The sequence below is a fragment of the Engraulis encrasicolus genome, chromosome 4 (assembly GCF_034702125.1).
Source record: "Engraulis encrasicolus isolate BLACKSEA-1 chromosome 4, IST_EnEncr_1.0, whole genome shotgun sequence".
In the NCBI taxonomy this organism is placed as follows: Eukaryota; Metazoa; Chordata; class Actinopteri; order Clupeiformes; family Engraulidae; genus Engraulis; species Engraulis encrasicolus.
The window spans coordinates 50,280,493-50,305,492 of record NC_085860.1 but is presented as its reverse complement, the minus strand read 5'-3'; the positions used below and the strand labels follow the sequence as shown (position 1 = coordinate 50,305,492).

The 25,000-nt window shown below is 41.9% G+C and overlaps 1 protein-coding gene across 1 annotated transcript in view; it reads right to left on the bottom strand.

Moving 5' to 3' along the window:
* Positions 1–15,930, bottom strand: part of ice2 (interactor of little elongator complex ELL subunit 2) — a 38,542-nt gene extending 22,612 nt beyond the window's left edge. The window contains 12 exon segments of the mRNA XM_063197870.1: positions 3,629–3,801; positions 5,384–5,547; positions 6,241–7,109; positions 7,938–8,107; positions 11,562–11,721; positions 11,724–11,852; positions 12,706–12,822; positions 13,498–13,632; positions 14,105–14,224; positions 14,966–15,311; positions 15,462–15,563; positions 15,833–15,930. Of these exon segments, the coding sequence (XP_063053940.1) occupies positions 3,629–3,801; positions 5,384–5,547; positions 6,241–7,109; positions 7,938–8,107; positions 11,562–11,721; positions 11,724–11,852; positions 12,706–12,822; positions 13,498–13,632; positions 14,105–14,224; positions 14,966–15,311; positions 15,462–15,563; positions 15,833–15,846 (2,499 nt within the window). The 5' untranslated portion in view covers positions 15,847–15,930.
* Between the last annotated feature and the right edge of the window lie 9,070 nt (positions 15,931–25,000).

The following is a 25,000-nucleotide window of genomic DNA, read 5'->3' as shown; positions in this document are numbered from 1 at the left end:
TTTCTCGAGAAGTTTTATGAAATCGATTAATATTTTAACATATCGAATATCTCGAGTTTAGGCTGTAAATGCGTAAGATTTCGCCACTCTGATTTCCCTTCTGTGCTATGGAGCGGTCCGCCCCGCCTCCTCCTTGCGTGTGTTTCCCCCCAACAGAGCTGGCTCCCCTCCCCCTGCTCCTCCTCCTCCTCCTCCCCCTCCCCTTGCGTGTAGCGGCGTGTGTTTGTGTTGATAAACTCTTTCAACATGGCGGCGCCCACAGAAGAAGCCGAAACAGCAGAATTTGTTCCAAAGAAAAGGATGAACGGCTCAATAATATGGCGTTATTTCGGATTTAGAGCCTCTGATGAGGAGTATCTCTATAAGAGGCTTTGTCCGTTGGTCCGTCCGTCCGTGACGCTTTTTGTCAGACATCTTTGTCCCATACAACCAGAGTGGGGTAAACCGGCCGTGCTAATACAGCCGTGATGCATTTCCCAATCATTGGAAACCGCTTCGAAATGATAATAAACAACTAAAATATGATTTAAGTGTTTCTAGAAAGTTACCGCTGTTTTTATAAGTGCATACAGTGACACTAATAAGCGTTTATTACTGCTGTTTTCTGTTTACCTGTTTGCACTTAAATAAAAAGAAAAACCTTTGCTGAATTTTGTGGGGGTTTTTTCCCTTGCATAGATATCGAGATATATATCGTATATCGAGATATAGCAGACACTAATCGAGATTATTGTTTTTCTCAATATCGCCCAGCCCTAATGTCAACACACTGATGAGACTCTCATAAAGTGCACAATTGGAATAATGTAAAGAATTAAAGTGAAAACAACAGCACAACACGTAAGTAAACATCATTCTGATACTGAAAGTAAACATCCTCACTGCGAGACGATCAAAACGATTTCTCCACTTTGGCAGATTCGATACGATCTTGTACTTGATATTACAATTCACAATATAATATCGTCATATCAGTGCAGGTGTGTTGAGTGGACAGTGCAGGTGTGTGTTGATGTGTGGACAGTGCAGTTGTGTGTTGATCTGTGGACAGTGCAGGTGTGTTGAGTGGACAGTGCAGTTGTGTGTTGATCTGTGGACAGTGCAGGTGTGTGTTCAGTAAACCGTTTAGTTGTGTGTTGATGGGTGGACAGTACAGTTGTGTGTTCAGTGGACAGTGCAGTTGTGTGCTGATGGGTGGACAGTGCAGGTGTGTGTTGATGAGTAGACCATTTAGTTGTGTGTTTGATTTGATGTGTGGACAGTACAGGTGTGTGTTCAGTAAACCGTTTAGTTGTGTGTTTGATTTGATGTGTGGACAGTACAGGTGTGTGTTGATGAGTAGACAGTGTAGTTGTGTGTTCAGTGGACAGTGCAGTTGTGTGCTGATGGGTGGACAGTGCAGTGTGTTGATGGGTGGATCACAGCTGATGTGTGGTCGCCATGGCAGCAGTGGAACAGGATGTGGGCTCTACAGCAGGTCAGGAAGAAGACCTATTGACAGAGAGGGAGCGGAACACATCCACGTGTGTGTGTGTGTGTGTGTGTGTGTGTGTGTGTGTGTGTGTGTGTGTGTGTGTGTGTGTGTGTGTGGATACAGTACAGTATTAACTCATTGGCTGCCAGCCATTTTCATAAAAGAGTACCTCGGAGTGCCAGAGATTTTTCAGCATTTTGGGCGTTTTTTGGAGGCTCACAGAAAATTGAGTTCTGTGTCTATGTCAACGCCATACCTATCAAAACACAGATTAGACGCTCATCTGTCAGCAGAAAAAAACGGTGTCTCTCTACCCCTTTCCGTTCTTTCATAATCATCTGTTGAAATTAAGTGGAATTCGCCAAAATGCTGCTTTCTAGCCAAAAAGCTGAGAAAACGCCATTTGAAGTAGAACTATAACTGCAAACGTTTTTGCCCATAATGGCATTGTCCTAACAACTCCAAACCTATCAGATGCTATTACAGAGTCTTCTGTCATCTGTAGCCTGAACAAAAGATCGTTTGTATGACCTTTTCAACCTAATATACTGAAATATAACGGGGGTGGACTCGAAAACAAGGGTGTTTTGGTTTAGTTGCTGGCGCGCAGAATGGATCATGACAGCAGGTGCCCCTAACTCCGGGAACTCCCTCCCTCTCCCTCCCCCTCTGATTGTGCGCTCTGTACCCTCGTTGGAGAACGAGTAACAGCTGGTTTATTTCCTCCAGAAATAGTACCGTGCTGTGTCTTGTGGGGGAGGGAGGCAGGTAGGCAGGCAGCTCCGCTTAGCGTAGCTTACTGCAGCTTCTTTGGCAGAGCGGACAATTTGCAGATTGATGATTACTGTAATCATGGTTCTGCTATAGTGATCTTGTCATATATTGTTCAATGAATTTTCTTTTGATAAAGTACTGATCACATATCCAACATTTCACAAGCCGATTGGAGTGGTGAAGGCTAGCTGGTCTGAGGCTAAGTGCAATGCTCTCTCATTTGAGCTGACTGCATCTGACCAGACACACTCTGTTCTAAGAATCTGCTACCCCCCTGTCTTTTTTGATGATACAGTAAGCTGATCATACTATACAGATCCATAAAAAATAACTAGAATGAGTAAAAATAGTTGACTTACCAAGGCTCCTGTATTTAGGCTTAGTTGTAAGTTGTTAGCGATTTCGTGCTAGCTAGCTAGCTAGCGTAGCAAAATTTATAGCCAAGCATTCCCAACATCACCACTAGTCCTGTGCATTCTCCTGTTAGATGATATTTTGTAAGCATCATCCTGATGTTGTGTAGGCTGATCACATTATCCAAAATGAAAGGTTGCCACACAGATCATCTCATGGTGTATTTTGGGCAAGCTAGCTGCAATGCCTTCTAGCTAGATAGCAACTGGGGGTTGTATTTTGGTCATGAGAGGAAGGTTTTTTTTTTGTCAGGCTCTGACACTAAAATCAGTAGCCTACCTGTGTTAAAATCAGAGGACAAGAAAGTAGACTACTGTCACAGGTGCTTTACTTTCAAAAATGATTTTGCTATGCTACTTTTGAGATTATAATAGTAAAAAAGGGGTGTTTTTGTCTTGACATTTCCTCCTGGTCTGAACTAAAGCCATGCCTTGACTGTTCCTACTTCCTAAGGACACTTCTGCCACCTACAGGAACAGTTAGAAAATGCCTAGAGGCTTGAAATTTATACAGAAGATAGGTCAGACCGTCCTCGAGGCCTGGCTGTAAAAAAACGCAATTGTCGGCGAACGACGTCGAAGGTAGGGGGCGTCACTATTTGAAATGACGTCATTCGACGGCCAAGGCAGCCAATGAGTTAAGAGTGTGACTAAGGGCTTGTCTAAGTTTATATGTATCTTTACACAGAAAATGTATGTGGTGCTGGATCCACTGTGTTGCGCGCTAGTCTGTGTGTGTGTGTGTGTGTGTGTGTGTGTGTACGTGCATGTATTATCTTATACAGATGTTGCCAATGCTGATGGTTCTGTGTGTGTGTGTGTGTGTGTCTGTGTGTGTGTGTGTATATGATTCTTACACAGAAGCTTCCGGAGGGGTGTGTGTGTGTGTGTGTGTGTGTGTGTGTTTCTTACACAGAAGATTCCGGAGGGGTGTGTGTGTGTGTGTGTGTGTGTGTGTAATTCTTACACAGAAGCTTCCGGAAGGGTGTGTGCGTGCGTGTGCGAGGGCTACAGTGGAGCGGATGAGCAGCAGCATGTGATGGAGGCTGAAGAGCTTGTAGAGCGCGTTGTTGCCCTCCTCTGGCTCCTCGTAATCACCCTCGTCCTCCACACACACACGCAGAGCCTCTTCCAACAGGCCTGTAGTGGACACACACACACACGTTCATTAAACACACACACACGCGCACACGCACACACACATTAAATACTCGTACATACAGTACACACACACACACACACACACACACACACACACACACACACACACACACACACACACACACACACACACACACACACACACACAGTATGCACGCACACCCACACACCCACCCACACACGCACACACACACTTTCCCACTTTACTTCTTTATTTGAATGGACAGACAGATGTTTATCACAGCACAAGAGAAATTTCATTTCAATTTCATTTTAGTTTAACACAAAACTGTGTAAAAATAGAAAGAAAATGCCCTGAGGAAGGCCAGTAGACCGAAAGCTTGGCCTATTATTAAAAAGAACACAAAGGGGATTTAAGTGTGCAGACATTTTCTTTCTATTTTACAGAGTTTTTGTTTATGTTTGGCACCTTTTTAATCGAGAGTGCGGTGTGATCCGGTTGAAGAGTTTTACACAAAGTTTTACACAAAACTAAAAGAATCTGCTCTCTCTCTCACACACACACACACACGCACACACACGTTGATTGCTCACACACTCATATGAACGTTACCTTTCTCCACACATAATGCATGGATAAACACACACCTTTCCATGAGAGCGTGTGTGTGTGTGTCTATCTCCAAGAAGAATCTAAGCGTTCCGTCGACTGATGTCTGCAATTGACCCATTACCCGTTTATGTTTCCTCTTTATGACTTTACAGAACACATAACCATAACGGCACCGTGCTCTAATTACCTGGCTCGTGGTATAAATTAGACATGCCGCAATCTGTAATGTTGTCATTGGAAAAGTGAAAATCAAACCGGCGCGGCGGTCTATCATAGTAATGGTAATCTGCTACAGTGCATACACTCATTTGGAATGCAGCAGAACAAGATAGCGCAACATTTGTGCAACACAGATGATGTGATTACAATTACAATATAGCCTGAGGACGACACTGCTGCATAATGATAAAAAGACCTCGGAATTTAATAGGAATGAATTCATTACACTGGTAATTAAAAAGAAGTCTTTTCTTTCCCCCTTTGGCTGCACAAGCCTGCCACCTGGTGGCCAACATAAAGAATTGCAGACACAGCCACTTCAGTCATACTTTACTCTGCTGTTTAGTCGCGGTCACAGTAGGAACAGCTTGACGCAGTGGCTCCCAAACTTTGGCACGCAAGAACAATTTCGCAAACCCTAATAATAAAGTGCACCATTGGAATAAAATGCACCATTGGAATATAATTAAATCAAATAAAGTGCACAATTGGAATAGAATTCAGTCAGTAAAACTAGAAATGCACTCAGAGAGTGCAGAACTCCGCCAAGTAAACTGTTTAATAGAACATTTGACCGCCCATTTGACACCCCCCCCCCACACACACACACACACACACACACACACACACACACACACACACACTTTGGCAGATTGTCGACGATCTTGTACTGCATCTTATTCTTCACGGTATAATATCCTCATACTGCACACCGCTAATGTCGCTATGCTAATAAAGGAAGGTGTAAATAAATGAATTGCTACCCACATTTCTTGCTGGTGTTGAGGTGCAGGGAGAGTGTAGGGGCCGTGCTGGCAGCTCCATCCTCCACCTCCTTGGCCTCCAGGAAGGAAGTGACGCAGGACTTCACCAGGCTGTGGCTGTGGCTGTGGCTGTGGCTGGGAGTGTCTGGAGGCCCTACTGCAGCTGGCCTGCCAAGGCAATGCAAGGCACATTTCTTAATATAGCACATAAACTCAGTGGCGTAACGCGCTCAACTCAAACAAAGTAAACAACTGGGTGCTCATTCCTCAAGAATATATAATAAAAAGAGAAGGACAGCACTCCCAAGTTTTGTGGTTTATTGCCGACACTGGCCCGACACTGAGGAAGGTTAACCCCAAAACGTCTGACGGGCAATAAACAACAAAACTTGGAGTGCTGTCCTGCTCTTTTTATTATTTAATATAGCACATTACATTCATCTCTAGCCAGTTATTTCTTAATATAGCACATTACATTTATCTCTATCTCTAGCCCCAGATGAATGTGGGTCTGCCTTGCTGTGCTGCAGCTCACAAAGCTCGGTGGTAACACACAGATCTGAGGAGAGCTTTACTAAGATCTTTACAAAGAAATGTTAATTCAAAGACCAAGTAATAGTATGTACATCATGGAGATTAAAGAAGTGTGTGTGTGTGTGTGTGTGTGTGTGTATGTATATATACACACACACATACATACACACACTGTATATTTATACATAACTGAATAAATATGAATATAAGTTGGTAAATAAGATTAAGCAAAAATAAATATAATTTTATAAACTACATAGTGTAAATAAAGAAATAGATAAAATCAGAAATAAAATGGTTAAAAAAGAAGAAACTCCAAAACCACACCTGTGTGCTGGGTCATGTGACCTGGTGTCCGTGGGGCTCAGGGCGGGCGTGGCTCTCAGCATGGCGCTCTGCATCTTTAAGATCTGGCCCAGCTGATCACAGCCCCCCTCCAGCCGAGGCCTCTTGCCTGCTTTGGTAGCCCTCAGAGTCGCCTGGGACGCGGGAGAGGTGGGGGCGGGGGGCACCCCTGGGGGTCCCCTGGGGGTCTTGGGGGTAGATGGAGCTGGAGCTGGAGCAGGGGCTGAGGCTGTGGCTGTGGTGGAGGCAGTGGATTTACTGGTCAGGCGGGGGGTGAGCGTCTTGTCTGCCGGTCTGCCGGTGCGGACGGAGGGGGTGGGAGAGTCAGCGATGAACAGCTGAGATTCGTCAGAGTCGGCCGAGCACTCGGAGGGACTTCGCGCCCGCTTGGCCGGGGTGGCGAACTGCCACGCGTCTCCTCCCGTCCCCTTTTTCGATTGGCCTACGGATCGGACTGCACTTGGAGACTTTGTGGGCGTGTCTGGACAAGAAGTCCCGCCTTCTTCCACTGAGCCATCCTCCACGTCCGTCCAATCCTCGTCGTTATCCTCGTTCTCCGGGCAGGTGGAGGCAGCAGCTGCAGGTGTTGCAGACTGAGGAGGAGCAGACGTCTCAGGTGTGCTGGCCGCCTCTTTAGCCGCCGCCTCTTCTCTCTTTGGCGTCAGTGTGCTCGCGCTCGGGGCGTCCTTGTCAGCGGCGGCCATTTTGACCTTGGTCGTCTGCGTGGAGTCCTGGCTGGGCTTCTTCTTGGGCGAGAGGTTTGTCTCTCCAAACGACTCCAGCTCTGTGAAGTCCACATCAAAGTCCAGACCAGTGTCCGGTCCAGCGGCCTGCTCTTTTACTCTGCTGTCCTGGTATTCAAATGAGAAAGAGATTGGCCTAAAAACACTGAGTAATATGACCAAAGAACTAGCCTGATTATAATCGACGTTCAAATCTCTTCAAGACTTGGTCTGACCAACCTTTCCCAAACGGCATGGTTGACCCACCTCCCTTGGTTTGCGTATGGTTGTTTGCTTCCCGACAAAGTGGGAGGAGTTCCCCTATTTGCGGGAACTCAGAAAGTACTTGCATTGCTCTTGACCCGACTAGTTGCAACGCTTTAAGTGTTGCGTCACTAGGAGGGCACAGCCTGGCTAACGAAGACCTACTGTACATGGAGTCCCACATCAAAACCTAAAGCATACCAAAGCATATGACGGCTCAGCTGGGGTTTGTACTGGTGTCATTTTGTGTGTACAAGTATACGATACATTATAAATGGGGTTTGGTCATCAGAGGACATGCGAAATGCAACCTCAAACGCACGCACGCACACACACACACACGCAAAGACACAGACACACGCACATTAACCCATTGATGACTGAGGCACCTGCAAAAAACGCCTGCTGAATGCCTAAGTCCTAGTTAGGAAAGTTGCGCTCAGACTATAAAAACCTAAATATCTTAGCCTCTGATGAACATAAAAACATGAAATAAGTTGCATTTAAACCCTAAGACCCTAATCTTGCAATCAAATGTGTTCAAGCAGCTGTAACATACCCACATTTTATTAAAAAAGCTAAAATCACAATAGCCTGAATGCAGTGTATATGTGTCTCCAAGCACCAAAATACGAGTCATCAGGCTAAAATGGGTTAAGGTACAGACAGAGACAGAGACAGATACACACACACCTTGAGCTGCTTCTTTGGGCCGTTTTGGTCGGTCATGAGGAAGAAGGCAGGTGTTGAGTTCTTCTTTCTGATCGCCATTTTGACCGTCTCCTCGTGGAAGAGGTGATTCCTCTCCCGGACACTCAGCTCCCTCTTCAGGAGTGGAGGGTCGATGTACACCGTCTTCTTTCCTGCAACACATTACATTACATTACATTACATTACATTACATTAGTATTTAGCAGACGCCTTTGTTCAAAGCGACATACAAGGACCAATTTAAACAAGAACAGGGTAAGGGACAGTGTACAGTTGCAACACTGATAGCATTGTCCTACAAAGAGTAAAGAAGAGGACGATGCATTAAAAAGTAGCAAAAGGTAAACAAAGACCTCAATGTGCAGTGTACAGTTGCAACACTGACAACATTGTCAAACACAAGGTAATAGAAGCGAGATTAAATAATAGGAAGGTATATTCCTCTATAACAAGGCAAATTGGATAGTAAACAAGACATCTAGGCGCAGTGTACAGTTGCAACACAGGTAACAAACAAACACAACACCGTATAATGCACACACACGCACACACACACACACAACACATGCACACACAAACCACATCAAGAATAAATAAATGCATACATGCAATTTCGTTGTGTGCAGTGTGCAGTGAACACTGGGAGTTAGAGTTTCCCAGTTGGGCTTTCACTCAATTTTTTTCATTTAGAATCTTTTCCCGCTTAAGTCAGCGTGCCTCAAAGTTTTAATCACTACCACTAATAACAAGGAACCAACATGTATTGTTTAGGCCAGGGGTTCCCAACCTTTTCCAACTTGGGGCCCACTCGAAATTGTCACAAATGTTCAGGGCCCACCTCTGACCCGATTACGAATAAACCACACATAAATCAGCAGCAACACACACCAAAATGTGATTATAATTTTTAGAATACCACTTGGTATACCTTCAGGGCCCACCAGTGGGCCTCGGCCCATAGGTTGAAAATCACTGGTTTAGGAGTTCATGCTACATTTTGGGGTATGGTCAAAAGTTTTCAATTGAATCCTTTTATCTTCTCTTATGAAGAGGATCTGATTTTTCTCCACTGACTTTGCTTCAAACAATTGTCCTAAATGCAGTGCTCTGCAAGACAAAGACTCAAGGTACAGAACAGGTGACAGGTGGAGTTCAATGTGCATGTGGGTAGATGACGGATAGGCAGCAAAAAACATTTTTTTCACAAAACATTGTTTATGAGGGAAAAATGTATATGTCTACGTAGTGCAGCAATTAATGGTCACAATGTTGGTCTATTCATTGATTATTTATTTACGTTGATAAAGCAATTTGCTGAAAATATGTCCTTTGGTGTGACGTTAAGAAATAAATATATTAAGTAATGTAGAAATGGCTTGATGGAGTTTTATGAACATTGTTACACTCTTCATATTTATTGCAATTTTTTAAAGTCTAAATTTAATGAGAAATTACCATTTAAGTATTTTTTTTCCCATTAGATGTGAGATTATTAGAAACCTTCGAGGAAAAACAGGGATATCTTTCTTTTAAATGTTCAAAATTGTCCGAATTTATACTAACTTTTCAGGGACGATAATTTGTTCTTCCCTAATGCAATATTCAGTGTTTATCAAACATATTGTTTAGCTCAAACAAATATTTGAGCGTTTAAAACATGTCACACCGTAGGACATTCATGTCACGCTAAAGGACAGAAATGCAAAACTGAGCCAGAAACAAATATATCAACATGATTATTTTGTCTTTTGATCATAATATAATGTTGTAGTCAATATGGACCTACACTTTACACTTATAAGTCTTTGAATCGTCGATTATCGTAATCGTAACTCTTAATGACAGCCATGCGGTCATTGAATGTAACCTGCAGAGCTCATAAGACTCATACTGAAGTGTGACCTTGGCATGACCATCACACTTTTGTAGGTATGCTATGACTGTCACACCATTGAACCTGTAGTGTGTAGTGGCCAGTGCCTGTTTGGTATCTCAAGCTGGACAGCACATTTATGCTGTATACTGAGCTCTCCACAGCATACTTTGTTCATCTATACTCCTCTATATACTCTCTCACTGATCTTTCCTTCACTGTTACCGTTATATTTTATGGTTTCAAAGCCACTTCACCATTAATGACATTTTATATCATTTGATAGTATCTAAAATCAACAGCATATATTCATCAACAATGCATCAAAGTATACATTCCAAAGGCCAATAAAGGAATAAGTAATTTGAATACACAATATGTATCTAGTCAAACAACAACAACAACAAAATGTACTACCAGTTGTTTTAAAAGCTATTTCTCAAATATCTAGTCCATTGGTGTGACCTGTTTGTCCTTTGGTGTGATACTCCAAAGTGTCACACCATAGGACTTTTACCATCACACCATAGGACTTTTACCATCACACCATAGGACTTTTGAGCTTTTGAGTTAATTCAAAGCCATGTCGTTGCCAACTGAAATACAATTTCACCTTTAGTAAGATGCATTTTCATACATCTACATAAGAAAAAAATATGAAAAATATACACTATTGTCAAAATGTATTTTATGGCTGTCACACCAAAGGACTACAAAACTAATACATCTTGTGGTAGCAAAACATAATTGATTGACTGAAGAACTCTGAGAGAAAAATCTAAAATCCACCCTTGCCATTGGCTTCTTAAGGGTCTAAAGTCACAATTTATGTACCGCTGGAGCTTCAACAATAGATAATTATCCACAGAATTAACCAAAATATGATGTCACACCACAGGACATTATTTTCTGCGACAAAGTTTCATAAGTCCATAAGGTCTCAGAAAAACAGGAAAAAAATTAAGCATTGCCACTTGCTAAAATAGACACCTTGAAAAACATGCCAGGGTTGTTTAGACAAATGACTGAGCTTTGATTATTTATTTAAAAATGTTTTAATATGGAGAACCAGGCTTGCCTCAGTCACACCATAGGACAAATGTGACATTTGACTCAAAATTAAGTATACTTATTTAAGCTCTGGATTTATTACACATTACTTTTTCACAACAACGACATTAGTTTAATCATTTAAAGCATTGACAATTTTGAAAGCATGAATTTACTTAATTTTAAGAGCCTGCGACAGCAAATTTTACACGTCACGTCATCTACCCATGTATGTAGCTGTGAGGGTGGTGTTCAATGTGCATGTATGTACGTGTAGCTGTGAGGGTGGTGCTCAATGTGCATGTATGTTTGCCTGATTTTCATAGACTTCAGATCACTACCGCGATTCTGGTCTGACCAGGACTATAACGATTAGCATTTCCATACAGGAAGAACTTTGTTTCCATGGCCTGGTTAACCCGCCTCCCTCGGCTTGCTACTGGTTGAGGGATGTGCCTAAGTTTAAACCAAACATTTCTCAGCCCAATAGAACGTCTCTGCTTAAACCACGTCACTGCCTTGATCTTGCCTGTAACCAGGGTGGTTGGAAATGCTCAGTCGATTGGTTCCAGACAAAGTGGGTGGAGTTCCCGCTGTAGCGGGATTGAGCAAGCTCGTGGCCCTACTGTGTGTAGCTGAGCCGAAAGCGCTGGGTCTCCAGTAGCCCTGCTACATGTGTGTACCTGTGAGGGCGTTGAGTGTGACGAGAGCAGGCAGTTCCCACTCCTCAGTGAAGTCTGAGCTCTGTACCTGTGAGGGCGTTGAGTGTGACGAGAGCAGGCAGTTCCCACTCCTCAGTGAAGTCTGAGCTCTGTACCTGTGAGGGCGTTGAGTGTGACGAGAGCAGGCAGTTCCCACTCCTCAGTGAAGTCGGAGCTCTGGTCCAGCAGCTGCAGCAGCGCCTCGCTGGTCAGACACACGTCCGGGGAGTACTTCTCACTCAGCCTCTCCGCCGTTTTATCACTACTGATGGGCTACAGAACACACGGGCACGCACGCACGCACGCACGCACGCACGCACGCGCGCACACACACACACACACGCACGCACACACACACACACACACACACACACACACACACACACACACACACACACACACACACACAGGGTGAGGCATAAATGCAATTTCGTTGTGTGCAGTAAGCACCGTGTGCTGTGTCACAATGAGAATGGGAGATAGGGTTTCCCAGGTGGGCTTTCACTTAGGTCTACAGTTACGCAGTGAAGTTACTTCCATTGGAAGGAAAATATAGCTTTTTAAAAAACTTTTGCTTTGACCACCTCTGCAGACACACAAATCAATTTTACCACAAATACGCCTGAAAATCTGGACTATATGGGCTCTACTGTATTTGCGTACAATGTTAATTGCACATACAATACCTATCTTCTATTTACATGTTCAATGTTAAATGTTTATTTGTACTGTATTTAATTATTAACCACTTATTGTTACCAGTCCATCACTGTTATCTGTCATGTCTTGTCTTGTATATGTCTTGTCCTGGCATGGTATAGAGAGGAAACGTCATTTCATTTCCCTTGTAGGTCTTGTGCATATGAAGAAAGTGACAATAAAAGCTGACTTGACTTTACTTGCACTTCAGACTCTGAAAAACTAATCAGAGGGTGCCCTCTAGTGGGCCTTAACGGAAATGTATTTAAATCTGCAATTTAATTCACATCGGCACAAATGGTGACATTTTGTGCGTCTCGCTTGGTCTCTTAAAGTGAGGAAGAGCTCTTAACAATTAAGAGAAATCATTTAAAAAAAAATCTGTGCAATGTATTTTATATGAACACAAATGATGTCATGAATTTACCTTGTGTGATTCACTTGCTTTTTTGGAGGGAGGATTTGCCGCATTCACTTCCTCAAACTCTACTGAGAGCTGAGCTTTCTTCTTCAGTATGATATCACATCCAACATCGATGGTCCCCTTTGAACAACAACAAAAAGAAAATCAAGACATTTGAACAGCCTACACAACAACATACTGTACAGTACAGTTCAAAAGTTTGGACACACCTTCTCAATCAATGCATGATCTTTATTTTCTTGGCTTTTTGCAGTACATTGTAGATTCTTGCAGAGGGCATCACAATCGTGCATGCCTTGGCGGAGGTAATAATTATGTGCTTAACAAAAAATATACATTCTAGCGGTTGTCTAACAGCAATGTCAGATGTCTATCAGAAAAGGCGTGTCTACACTAGGGCTAGGCGGTTCTGGACAAAAATGTGCATCACATTTTTCTTGATGAAAATTGATATCACGGTTCTCTGCACGTTTTTTTTTTATAAGCGGCGATTTTCCCCCACATCTCAATGTTTCTGAAGAAAAGACTGAAATTTAATTAAAAAATTAGATAAAATCCTGAATTTAAATTAATCTCCATTTCAATTTTAATCACTGTTATGGAATAAAAACTTATAAAAAAAACCTTTTCTCATCAAAAAGTGAACCTTGTGTAGGTGAAACCATTATCACGTTTTTTTAACGGTATACCGCCCAGCCCTAGTCTAGACGTAAACGTTTGGACTGTACTGTATACACAGTGTACACAGATGGACACAGCAGTAGCACAGTCCCATAGTACAAGCAGGTACAATACCATGGCAAGAAGCTGTTTCTCCAGGTTTAAGGACAAATTTGGCATGTATACATTGCCCAGTACGTTGCTGGTCTCTTGAAGGACGTAATGTTGAGGGTATGTCTTCAAGTGATCAAAGCAGGCTTTGATATACTCCTGCGGAAAAGGAAAGCAAATACTGTAGCATATAATTTTATCACTTGACATTAGTGAACAGGGCAGACAGCTTAAACAACGAGTTGTTAAATTATTATAACTACAGTATAGTGTCCTACCCTCATATGTAAACATTTGCTAGTCTGTATCTCCCTTAATATTGGTGTCAGATTCACACAAATGCAGTTCTGGGATGCTACCTTGCTACTAAACAGGCACAGCAAGTATGATTGAAATCTGTGTCGGTCGGGTCCCAAAGTGTCTGATTTCACGTGAAATGACCCATAAAAGTTGTGGCTAGTGGAACACCTGAATGGCTAGTGACTCGGGAAAACCACTAGCCACAGTGGCCGGTGGGTGAAAAGGTAATGTCAAGCCCTGGAAATTTCTAATAAATGTATTGCAATTTCCCAGCGCATATACTGTACAAAGTGCACATGTGCGGCTTCGATAATGTGCCCGAAACACTCACCTGGCAGTAGCGAGCGGCCCCCTGGGAAATGTAGTTGTAGTCATCAGCACAGGCTCTGGAGACCTCCTGCAGGTAGGTCATGAACTCTGACACCTCCTGCCTCACATGCTGCAGCACATTCTGCAGACACACAACAACAACACACCTTCATTACATCACTAGTGGATTGGACCTGCACTACCTCACAAGAACACACACACACACACACACACACACACACACACACACACACACACACACACACACACACACACACACACACACACACACACACACACACACACACACACACACACACACACACACACACACACACACACACCTGTACCATGGGACTGCACATCACCTGCACTACATCAGTCCTGGAACATAAGACAATACAACATGCTGCACACAATGTCTACTCACTGTCTACTTGCTACTGTCACTGTTATTATTCTATTATTGTAATGTCTACATTATTTTATCTTTATCCTATCTTCTGTTTACATGTTCAATGTTAAATTTTGAATGATAAATGTTAAATGCTCATTTGTACTGTATTTATTATTGACCACTATATTGTTACCAGTCTATCACTGTTACCTGTCCTGTCTTGCACTTATGTTAGTCTGTAAAATGTCAGTCCTGTACATGTCCATGTCCTGGCATGGTATAGAGAGGAAACGTGATTTCATTTTCCTTGTATGACTTGTCCCTATGAAGAAAGTGACAATAAAAGCTGACTTGACTTGTCTTGACTTGATCTGTGCAAACAGATAATAAAGACAACTTCTCACAAGATTTGAAGAAAGATAAATGCACACAGTACCATTCACACATAAATAATATACTGCAATACAGTAGATGTAGGCTACATACCTGAGGTGGCATCGTGCCCTTTTTCAGTAACCACTGCATATAGGAGTTATGCTCATGCCTGGCAATGGAGCTGGTTTTGGGATAAGGCAGCCGGGGCTCTGGGAAGGTCTGCTTTACACCACCAGCAGCAGTCTTTGGCTCCTTTCCTTTGGGGATTGTCTTAGGAGAGCCATCCTGGTGGCCTTGAACCTCGACTGGGTTTTCATGGCTGTCATCTAACTCTTCATCCTGCTGGTCACTGTCGCCTTCTCCTTCGGAGTCTTCTTCACTGTCCGCCTCCAGTGTCGTCGTTGCATTATGGGACTGGTGCGCCGGCCTGTCTTTCGCTCCTGTTTTCTTCTGTGGACTTAACAGATGAAAACACCACCCACCCAATGTCATTATAACGCCTTACTTGTTTTCCTACGTTATCTTACGGCGGCGTTTCTCAGCCAATGACTGCATTTAAGGCACCAACACCACATTTAGAATCGTTTTGTAACCTGTGTATTATTACCTGTGTAACATATCCCATAGTTCTTCAATAGTAGGCGCGAGAGAGAACTTGTCGTAAGCGTCACGGGTCATGAAGGGACCACTCGTGTCAAGAGAATCAGTCCTAAGCACAAAAAAAACACGACAGTGACAGAATATTTTCACTTCAGGTAAGGAAGACACTGGCATCAAGTAGCCCGCCTTCAACTGGCATCACTGGCATCAACTACTAGCCCATCCATAGGCTAGAAGTCACAATCACAAAACATCTAAGCCCAAGATCGCATTGCGAGGTGGTCTCACTGAGATTCTAAAGTAAGAAGTAACACATTATTTCTTAGCATTAAAATATATACGTTTTATTTGCTAAAAAGAAACATTGCAGTGCCTTACCACGTCAGTTCCATTGCAACAACGTCACCGGCAAAATGCTGTTCCCTAGAAATAAGTTATCGTCCTAAATGTCAACAGTTTTGTTGACATGCCTTCATTCATGCCTCCCATGCTTGTGTTGCACATAATACTTACCGACTAGAATTTGTATTCTCAATGACTATGGTTCCTAGGCGACGGCTGCATAGCCTCTTCTCCAAGAGAAGAGAAGAGTAGGCCTAGTAGGTTAATAAACACCCTAGGTATCAAACCGGCCATTTTTATGTAATTACTTATACATTTGTGACTTCGTGGAAATAAAGCTTTGTATTTTCTAACTAATCACATTTAGTAAGGCCCATTTGTGTATTTCTTCATTTATTTTCTACTTATGTAGGCTAGAATTATTTGTCAGTCCAGAAAAAATGTTTCATGATGAACATTGCATTTTAAATAAAAATACCTTCACAGAACTGTGTGTAGAGGTCTGTGTAGCCTTCTGTAGGGTTTGTAGATAGCACATGCCCCCCTTGCCTAGCCTATAATTAATTTGCGTGACCAGTCTTAACTGAAGCAATATTCTTTTTCTTCGTGTTGTTGTTATTGTTGTTATTATTATTATTAATAATAACAACAACAACAACAACAACAACAACAACAACAACAACAATAATAATAATAATAACAATAATAGGCTAATAATAATAATCATCATCATCATTATCATCCTTGTCATCAGCACCATCCTTGTCATCAGCATCATCATCATCATCATCCTCGTCGTCATCGTCATCTTTATCTGGCTTCAGTTATGCAGCTCAGAGGGCTTTGACTGCAATGAGGTTGACAAAGTGTAGGATAGACCAGTGTTTCTCAACAGGAGTGCCGAGGCACCCTGGGGTGCTGCGTGCCCCCTTCAGGGGTGCCGCGGAAACGTGGCTGATGAATAAATGATATAATATAATACATATTTGTCTAAACTGATGAATTAATGCTAGTCAGTGGAATCTTTCATCTGCCATTTACGCACAATAAGTAAATAGGTCGCCCCAGTCAGCTGCAACTTTGAATGCGTGTGACGTCTCCAAATGTGTTACTTTTCTAAGCTTGTGTGGTATCGGATGCAATGCCATGTTACGGCTTGTTGGTTTGGGGTGCCTTGAAATTTTTCATGATTTCAAAGGGTGCCTCGCCTAAAAAAAGTTTGAGAAACACTGGGATAGACTATGGTGTTTTCACAGGGAGCCATGCCAGGTGAGCCAGGGTCCCCTGGGAGCCACATGGGGGAGGAAAAACTCCCTTTAAGTTTTGCTTGTTAAAGATGAGAGACAGACACAGCACTGCTGTTGCAGAGCGAAATGGGAGGGACTGGAGCTCCAGACCTCTGTCCCGCATTCTACAGCTAAACATAGCCTACTTGACTCTGGAGCCAAACATTAGGCCTATTCCCCTCAATGGACATTTTAAATTAGTCTGATACATTATCAGATTTCTAACATACTGCAGTCAATTTTGGGTTTGTAGGCTATTTGTAAACTGCAGGAAATCATAATAATAATAATAGTAATAATAATAATAATAATAATAATAATAATAATAATAATAATAATAATAATTATTATTATTATTATTATTATTATAATTAAAGGCTATATATTTTATGAATGAATAATTCTTAAATATCTTGTGAATTTGACTTTTAAAATTGAATTAATGAAATACAATATGATAGGCCTTCACAAGGTAAGACCACAACTTTGATAATGAACTAGCTTAATTCACAAAGTGTGTGTGTGTGTGTGTGTGTGTGTGTGTGTGTGTGTGTGTGTGTGTGTGTGTGTGTGTGTGTGTGTGTGTGTGTGTGTGTGTGTGTGTGTGTGTGTGTGTGTGTGTTTCAGTTGAGATCTTCAGATTCTTGTCCACAGTGTGATAGCCGTTCAAGATGAGAGTATACGGTTCGCGCACCGACACTAAGACCAAGCACAGGGAGGATTTACTGTGGAATGACCTGCCACTCTAGCTGCTTTTAAAACTCACCTTAAAACTCACTTTTATGCATTAGTTTTTAACACTGTATGACCTCTGTGTTTGCACCTAGTTATTTATCTATCTATTTATACTTTTATTCTTTTTATTTCTTTGTTCTTAAATGTTGATCATCCCCTTAGCTCTTATATGTATTCTTATTTTTAAATATGTGTCGTTATGAAACTGTCTTTTTATGGTTTGCCCTTTAGCATAACCTATCCCCCCCCCCTTTTTTTGTTCTACATGATGCTCAGTTTTTAGATCTTATTGATTGTGATTTTTCTTCTTTATCTTGTCCTATGTCCTCAAGTATGTCTATGTGTTCTAAGGTTGAAAGTTTCCTTTCAAGTCCTCCTACTTGTCCAGCACTTTGGACAGCTACCTCTGTTGTATTTTAAAGTGCTTTATAAATAAATTGACTTGACTTGACTTGACTTTTTTTTCCTCAGAGCAGAGTAGATCAGGCGTTTCAGGTTTCTGCCATCATCAGTGCTCTCTGTGCTCACAGTGAACCCAACTACTGAGCAGCAATTAAATCTACGGGGTACCCATCCCTAAACTCCTTGTGCTTGACCTTAGTGTCTTATTCAGGTGCTGTTTACACGTAGCTGGATATTTTTATATGTGGATATTTTTTTCTCCTGGTTGTATTGGTTTCGCATTGGTTTTGGCCTTCCGTTTCCACGTAGCAGATATTTAAAATCCAGGTATAAAAAGCAGGAGAAAAAAAATATCCTATTTAGAGGGCTGAAACACATTCGTTACAATGGAGGATTTATTTACACCTAACAGGAGAAAAAAATATCCTGCTAAAAAAATATCCTGCTACGTGGAAACAGCACCTCAGTGTACAAACCTACCTCTCACCTTGATCAGTTCCTTTGGGTCCGCGCACCTTCATTCTCTAAACATCTGGAGCGCAACAATACCCTCGCTTCTTCATAGTGTGTAAACCCCCCAGCCACAGCCTTCACTACAAATTCACCAGGTTGGTCTTCGTCTTCTTTCATTAGTCCATATAATCATCACTGTTATTATTATTACTATAAATGTTACCCCTTGAGAAACATTAACCTTGCTCATCACCACTGTCAGTCTTTACTATAGACCCATCAGGGTTCTCCAAAATATTTTCATTGACAATGCTTTCAATTTCATGTAAATGTGCTGTATTATTATTTCTTAGCATTAACATATCGTTTTATTTGAGAAACATTAACCTTGCTCATCACCGCTGTCAGTCTTTAGTGTAGACCCATCAGGGTTCTCCAAAAAGATCTTCAGTGACAATACTTTCAATTTCATGTATATGTGCTGTATGTGGTTTAGAAAACCAAACCCTTATTACCAGTGGTGGAGTTGTAAAACCAAACCAGGGGGGATGGTCAGAGATTGATTCTGATTATTGGGGGGGTTCGGTGGTTTCTCCCCTGAGAAAATGTTGAAGATACAGTTGTTAAAAGTACAATTCTAACGCAATATGGGAATGTGTGTAGCCTATAAATTAATATAAATCAATGGTTTTAGAGGGGGATCATTTTTGACCATTTCCATTTAGGAGGGTGATTCTCGACCCTTTTGATTGTAAGGGGGATGGCATCCCCCCTCATCCCCCCACAACTCGAGACCTGCTTATTACTCTACACATATAAAACACACGTATATTACGTCTACCAAACGCAAATAAGACATACAATAAATTACCCTTATATTACGTCTACCGATCACAAATAAGACCTACAATAAATAACCCTTATATTACGTCTACCGATCACAAATAAGACCTACAATAAATAACCCTTATATTACGTCTACCGATCACAAATAAGACATACAATAAATAAATAATCCTTATATTACGTCTACCGATCACAAAGAAGACATACAATAAATGAGAGCCTTATATTACGTCTACCGATCACAAAGAAGACATACAATAAATGAGAGCCTTATATTACGTCAACCGATCACAAAGAAGACATACAATAAATGAGAGCCTTATATTACGTCTACCGATCACAAAGAAGACATACAATAAATGAGAGCCTTATATTACGTCTACCGATCACAAATAAGACATACAATAAATGAGAGCCCATTACAAGCGGTAAATTTTATTATGGGATAAGAGCACATAAAGCACATCTAAAATCGATGTGTCCAATGCACTTTTAATAAAGGTAATATTAAAGGTACAGTTTTCTAAGTACAATATAACAACATTCATATTAGAATGAAAAGTATTTAAAAGACAACATTAAATTTCTTATTTTTCTTTACAGCTGTATTTACAAAAATGAATCAAAATACTTATTTTCCATATTTAGGAATCAGACAAAGAAGGAGCAAAACTACCGTGAAGACACTACCTCCTAAAGAGAGTTGAAAAGAGCTGGGTAAAAAGGTACATGATCATCTGTCCCCCATTTAAGATCAGTAGCAAACGTGTGACATAAAAATTTGTGACAAACCACAAATCGTTCTCCTCTTTTTTCCCCCCCTCTCCCACTTATTTTTTTATGCTGCTTTAACGTGGAGTGAACCAAACCCCATAACCCCACCCCCCACCCCCACCCCCCACCCCACCACCAAGTCCCACCTTGCCCCACTCCACCCAGCCCCACTTCACCCCCTTCAACCCCCAACCCTTTAAGCTCACATTAAACAAACAACAGGAAACTGTTCCAGATGTGTAGTAGGCATATCTTTACGTACACATATGAATACTTAAATTACAATGCTTTAGTCATTTTTTTTGTTTGCAATAATAAACTGAAGACTTGACATAATAATAAAAAAAGTAAAACCAAGGTTGGAAAAAAACAAAACAATATTGTGGATTGTCTGACTGTCCATTCATTGTATACAGAGGTCTAAACCTGATTCAGCCTGTTGTATATGTTGCCTTTTACGTCTGTCGTGTGCATGTGTGTGCGTGACTGGCACACAGCCAGTTACAGTCAGACCAAACACACACACACAACCATTATGCCTTCTCCTGATTTTATAATAGTTCAACAGTTGTAGTTGAGGTGTGGACAGGTAAATAAGGACAGACAAGAGATGTAACTGAACACTGCAAAAGGAGGGGGGAGGTTCCGATGGGTTTTCAACTGAAATATACAGCACATTGCAATAGATGGATCTAACTGTGTCTATGGGGCTTAACCAAACATGAAAAACATCAATTACTTATAAAGACAGCGTATGAAAAAAGTCAGACACACAAGATAGATAGAAGTCACCTAAATGTGCAAATACATTGTCATTCGAGTACATGTTTGAAAATCAACAGAAACAAACAAAAAGGAAGAGAGAGGGCTGACTATAAGGTCTGTATCCACCTGTATCCACTGAGGAGGTCTCAGTGGACATCAGCGGCTATTATTGCAAGTATTATCTGACTGCTACAGCGAGGAACAAATGAAAAAAAAAAAGAATTGCTTTTTTTTCAACTTTCTTGTACATCTGTGAGTCCTTGTGTTGTATAAGGGTGAGCAAGAACATAAGTCTGCCCGTGAAAATGAACCTGCGATGGCCGCTTCCAAAAGGAGCCGTCCATCAAAAGAAGCTGGCTGACATGTCATATATAAATAATGGAGTAAGAATATGCCTTATATTAAGCATCACCCGTACAGTTATTTTTCCAGTATCGTTTGTGAAGAACTCAAGTCCATTTGCAGCTGAGGATGCTGTGACAATCCACTGCTGCAAAATATATATCGGCATTTGCAAAAAAAACAAAAACAAAAAAAACATTATAACCAGCAACATTATATCAAACCAGTGGTTTTCACAATCAGAACATAGGGGAAACACAATACTGTATTTTATAAGCATGAGCAAACCCATTCCATGTTTTCACTTTTCTTAAAAAAACAAAACAAAACAAAACAAAATCAGTAATGCAAGTTTAATAGCCTTTTAATTATTCGATACTGTTTTTTCCACTAAAAATCTTAAAGTGAGTAAAGGAAATAGCCATTATCCCAAGTCTAGCACACTGATACAGGCACTGGCTGGGTAATTAAAGTCATTTTTAAAACCACTATCAGTTTCTTTACCATTGTTATTGTTATCAATAATCATTTGCTGAGTCCTAATATCAAGAATGCATTAATACTCAGAGAAATGAATGGACTAACAGGGTGGCCTAGTCTATGAATCAAAGATTTGTTTTTGTTCACAAAAGTAACTTACCTAGCACCACACGTCAGAATAAACACAAAATAAATGTGCACACCCTACCTCTATCCGACTAGCTAAACGAGAGAGAAGTATTACTAAAAACAGAGATATCTTACAGCAAGGTGTGTCCATAATAAACAGATAAATACGCATTTGCACTGAATAGGCCTTAATAGCAGTACTTTCTTCTTACCTATACAGACAGAAGTTACAAAGTTTAAACTTTATACATGGGATCAATAATAACATTAAATATTGTGAATTAAAAAGCAGAGAGTTGAGGAGAGAGTAGAGAAGATGGGTCATGATGAAGCAGTACAGCATAACAGGCCATATGAAGGTAGTTCTTAGTTCTCCACCAGGGAACTAGAACCAGTCAAATATACAGAAAGGAAAACAAACAAACAAACAAACAAACAAATAAACAAACAAAATCAAAAGAGAAGAAGGTAAATCAAACAAGGAAAACACAAAGTTGAAAACATAACCCAGGATAAATAAGGTGTATTTACATGCAGATGCTCAAAGCCTATGCACAAAATTAATCATCATAATAATACACCATATATATTATTGCTTGACATTCGATTATGGCTAAAGGATTTTTCATTTTTTGTTTTTTTTATGATCTTTTTTTTTATTTCTATATTCTGAAACATATTTCGCTGTCAATTAACTGTGTCAGATGTGCTTTTGGGAGAAGATAAAACAGACTTTCAGTTCATCATTTTTCATATGTATAAAAAACTGCGAGGAGGAGGAGAATGGCTGATCTGGGATTTCTTGGTCAGACGGACCGTCACACCTTTCTGAATACGGACACTGTCACGTAGCGTAACGTAGCGTAACGTGACGTGATGTAAATACTTCATGTCTTATCACTACCTATCTAAAGAGCACGACGTCACTAATTCAGCAGGCAGTCCGGGCACAAGATGGGCGCGGGGGGGGGTTGGTTGGTTGGTGTAGGGGAGGAGCTGGTTGGAATGGGAGGGGAAGAGGAGAGAGGGGTGGGGGGGGTGTGTTTACAAAACGCCAGTGCCATGTGCAGGTTATAAGACGGTCAATAATGAGCAGGTTGCTGATTGGTGGGTTTGCATAAAGGAGGCGGGTCGGTGGGCGGGGTGATGACTGGGCGGGAGAGATGAGGTCATTACTGACACGCTTGTGCTGCCGCGGCCGCACTCACGCACTCATACACACACGCACGCACGGACCGCACGCAAGAGAGAGCAGGCGAGCGAGTGCCAGCTCTTTGCTACTCCAAAACAACAACAACAACAACAAGAACAACAGAAATCACCTTAACCTGGGAAAGTAAGTAATACCTTACACACACACACACGCGCACGCATACACACACAACATACCGCACATACACACACACATACACCACACCGTATCGCATTGCATGGTCCGCAGCTGATCATGCTACTCTGCTGTTCTGCATCAGTTAAAGCCTTGTCTGGAATTCCACTGGAGCTAACTACACGGCTACAGAGAAACACACACTTAATACACACACGTACAGTACACACACATATACACCTGACCTGCATATGCTACATCTGAACATGTAGGTATTCCACACACACACACACACACACACACACACACACACACACACACAGACCACCACATGAAAAACACACACTAACACTTATAAACACCCTAATATTGCTTTACGAACATGTGCTTCCACATCTGGCAGAACAGGGACCACGCCACTGACTTCAAAAACAAAGGAAGAAAGAAAGAAAGAAAGAAAGAAAGAAAGGAAGAAAGGAAGAAAGAAAGCAATAAGCAAAGTGACCACAAAACCAATCAATCAAAAGCGTTAACTTCAGAGATTTGTCATAAGGGGGGGCCTCCTCAAAAAAACGACACAGGTCAGCAGATACTTCCAACTAAACGCTAAAAAAAAACCAAAACAAAACAACGACAAACCCCCCCCCCAAAATAAGTCTCTTTTCACGTCCCAATCCATTGTATTGCTTACTTTTTGTGCCTACGCGAGATTTGGCTGGGACTTTTAACACGGGGACTCTACATTTGTGAGGGGATAGCAGTGCTGCTCTTCCCCTGGCGATTGGGGAGGGCGACAGGGCCGGCAGTGGTGGTGGTGAGACAGGAACAGAGCTGCTGCTGGTGGTGAGACAGAGACAGAGACGGAGGCAGAGGCGGAGGTTTCTGGGGCAGGGAGGGAATCACTCACTGCATCGTTGTTCAACATGGCTGCACTTCAGTACCTCAGTTTCAAGGACCCCACAGAAAGAAAGCGCCCCTGGACACCCCCCCCCCCACCCCCCCCCCCCCCCCCCCCTATATTGCACCCTGCGCCCCTGGACACCCCCCCCCCCTCCGTATTGTACGAGTGCATCGCTGCAAAGAGTCTAAAAATACTAACTAGTGCCCACCAAGCCTGGAGATACTAACTAGTGCCCACCACGCCTGGAGCTGAGCAGCTAGCGAGGGAAGGGGGGAGAGAAGGAGGGAGTGTGAGGAGGAGGAGGTGTGAGGAGGAGGTGTAATAGAATTTGGTATGGGGGGGGGGGGTCACTGAGGGATATATAGTTCTAGATTCTCAATGGGGGTTCTACAGCCCCCTAGGGGGGCCTTAGGGAGCCCTCGGGAGTAGTTCGTTGAGAAGGAGGCACCTGAGATTAATTCAGTTTTTAATACCAAGGGGCGTGGCGTTGATGAGGTCAAGGGGGCGTTGAGAGGCTTATGATGAGGTCAAGGGGACAATTGTTCAAAAAAAGGTTGCAAACGATTGATTGGTCTTGAAGAATCCCAGCCTTCCCAGACAACGCCTTCACACTGCATACAAACAGCATACGTACACGACAGCGTCAATAGAGGGTAGGAGAATGGGGCACACACACACACACTATGAGAATTTCTATCTTGGTCAAAGACATGAACTCTTCATTTGATGAAGAGACTTGACTTTAAATGATTGTGTCTGTGCTA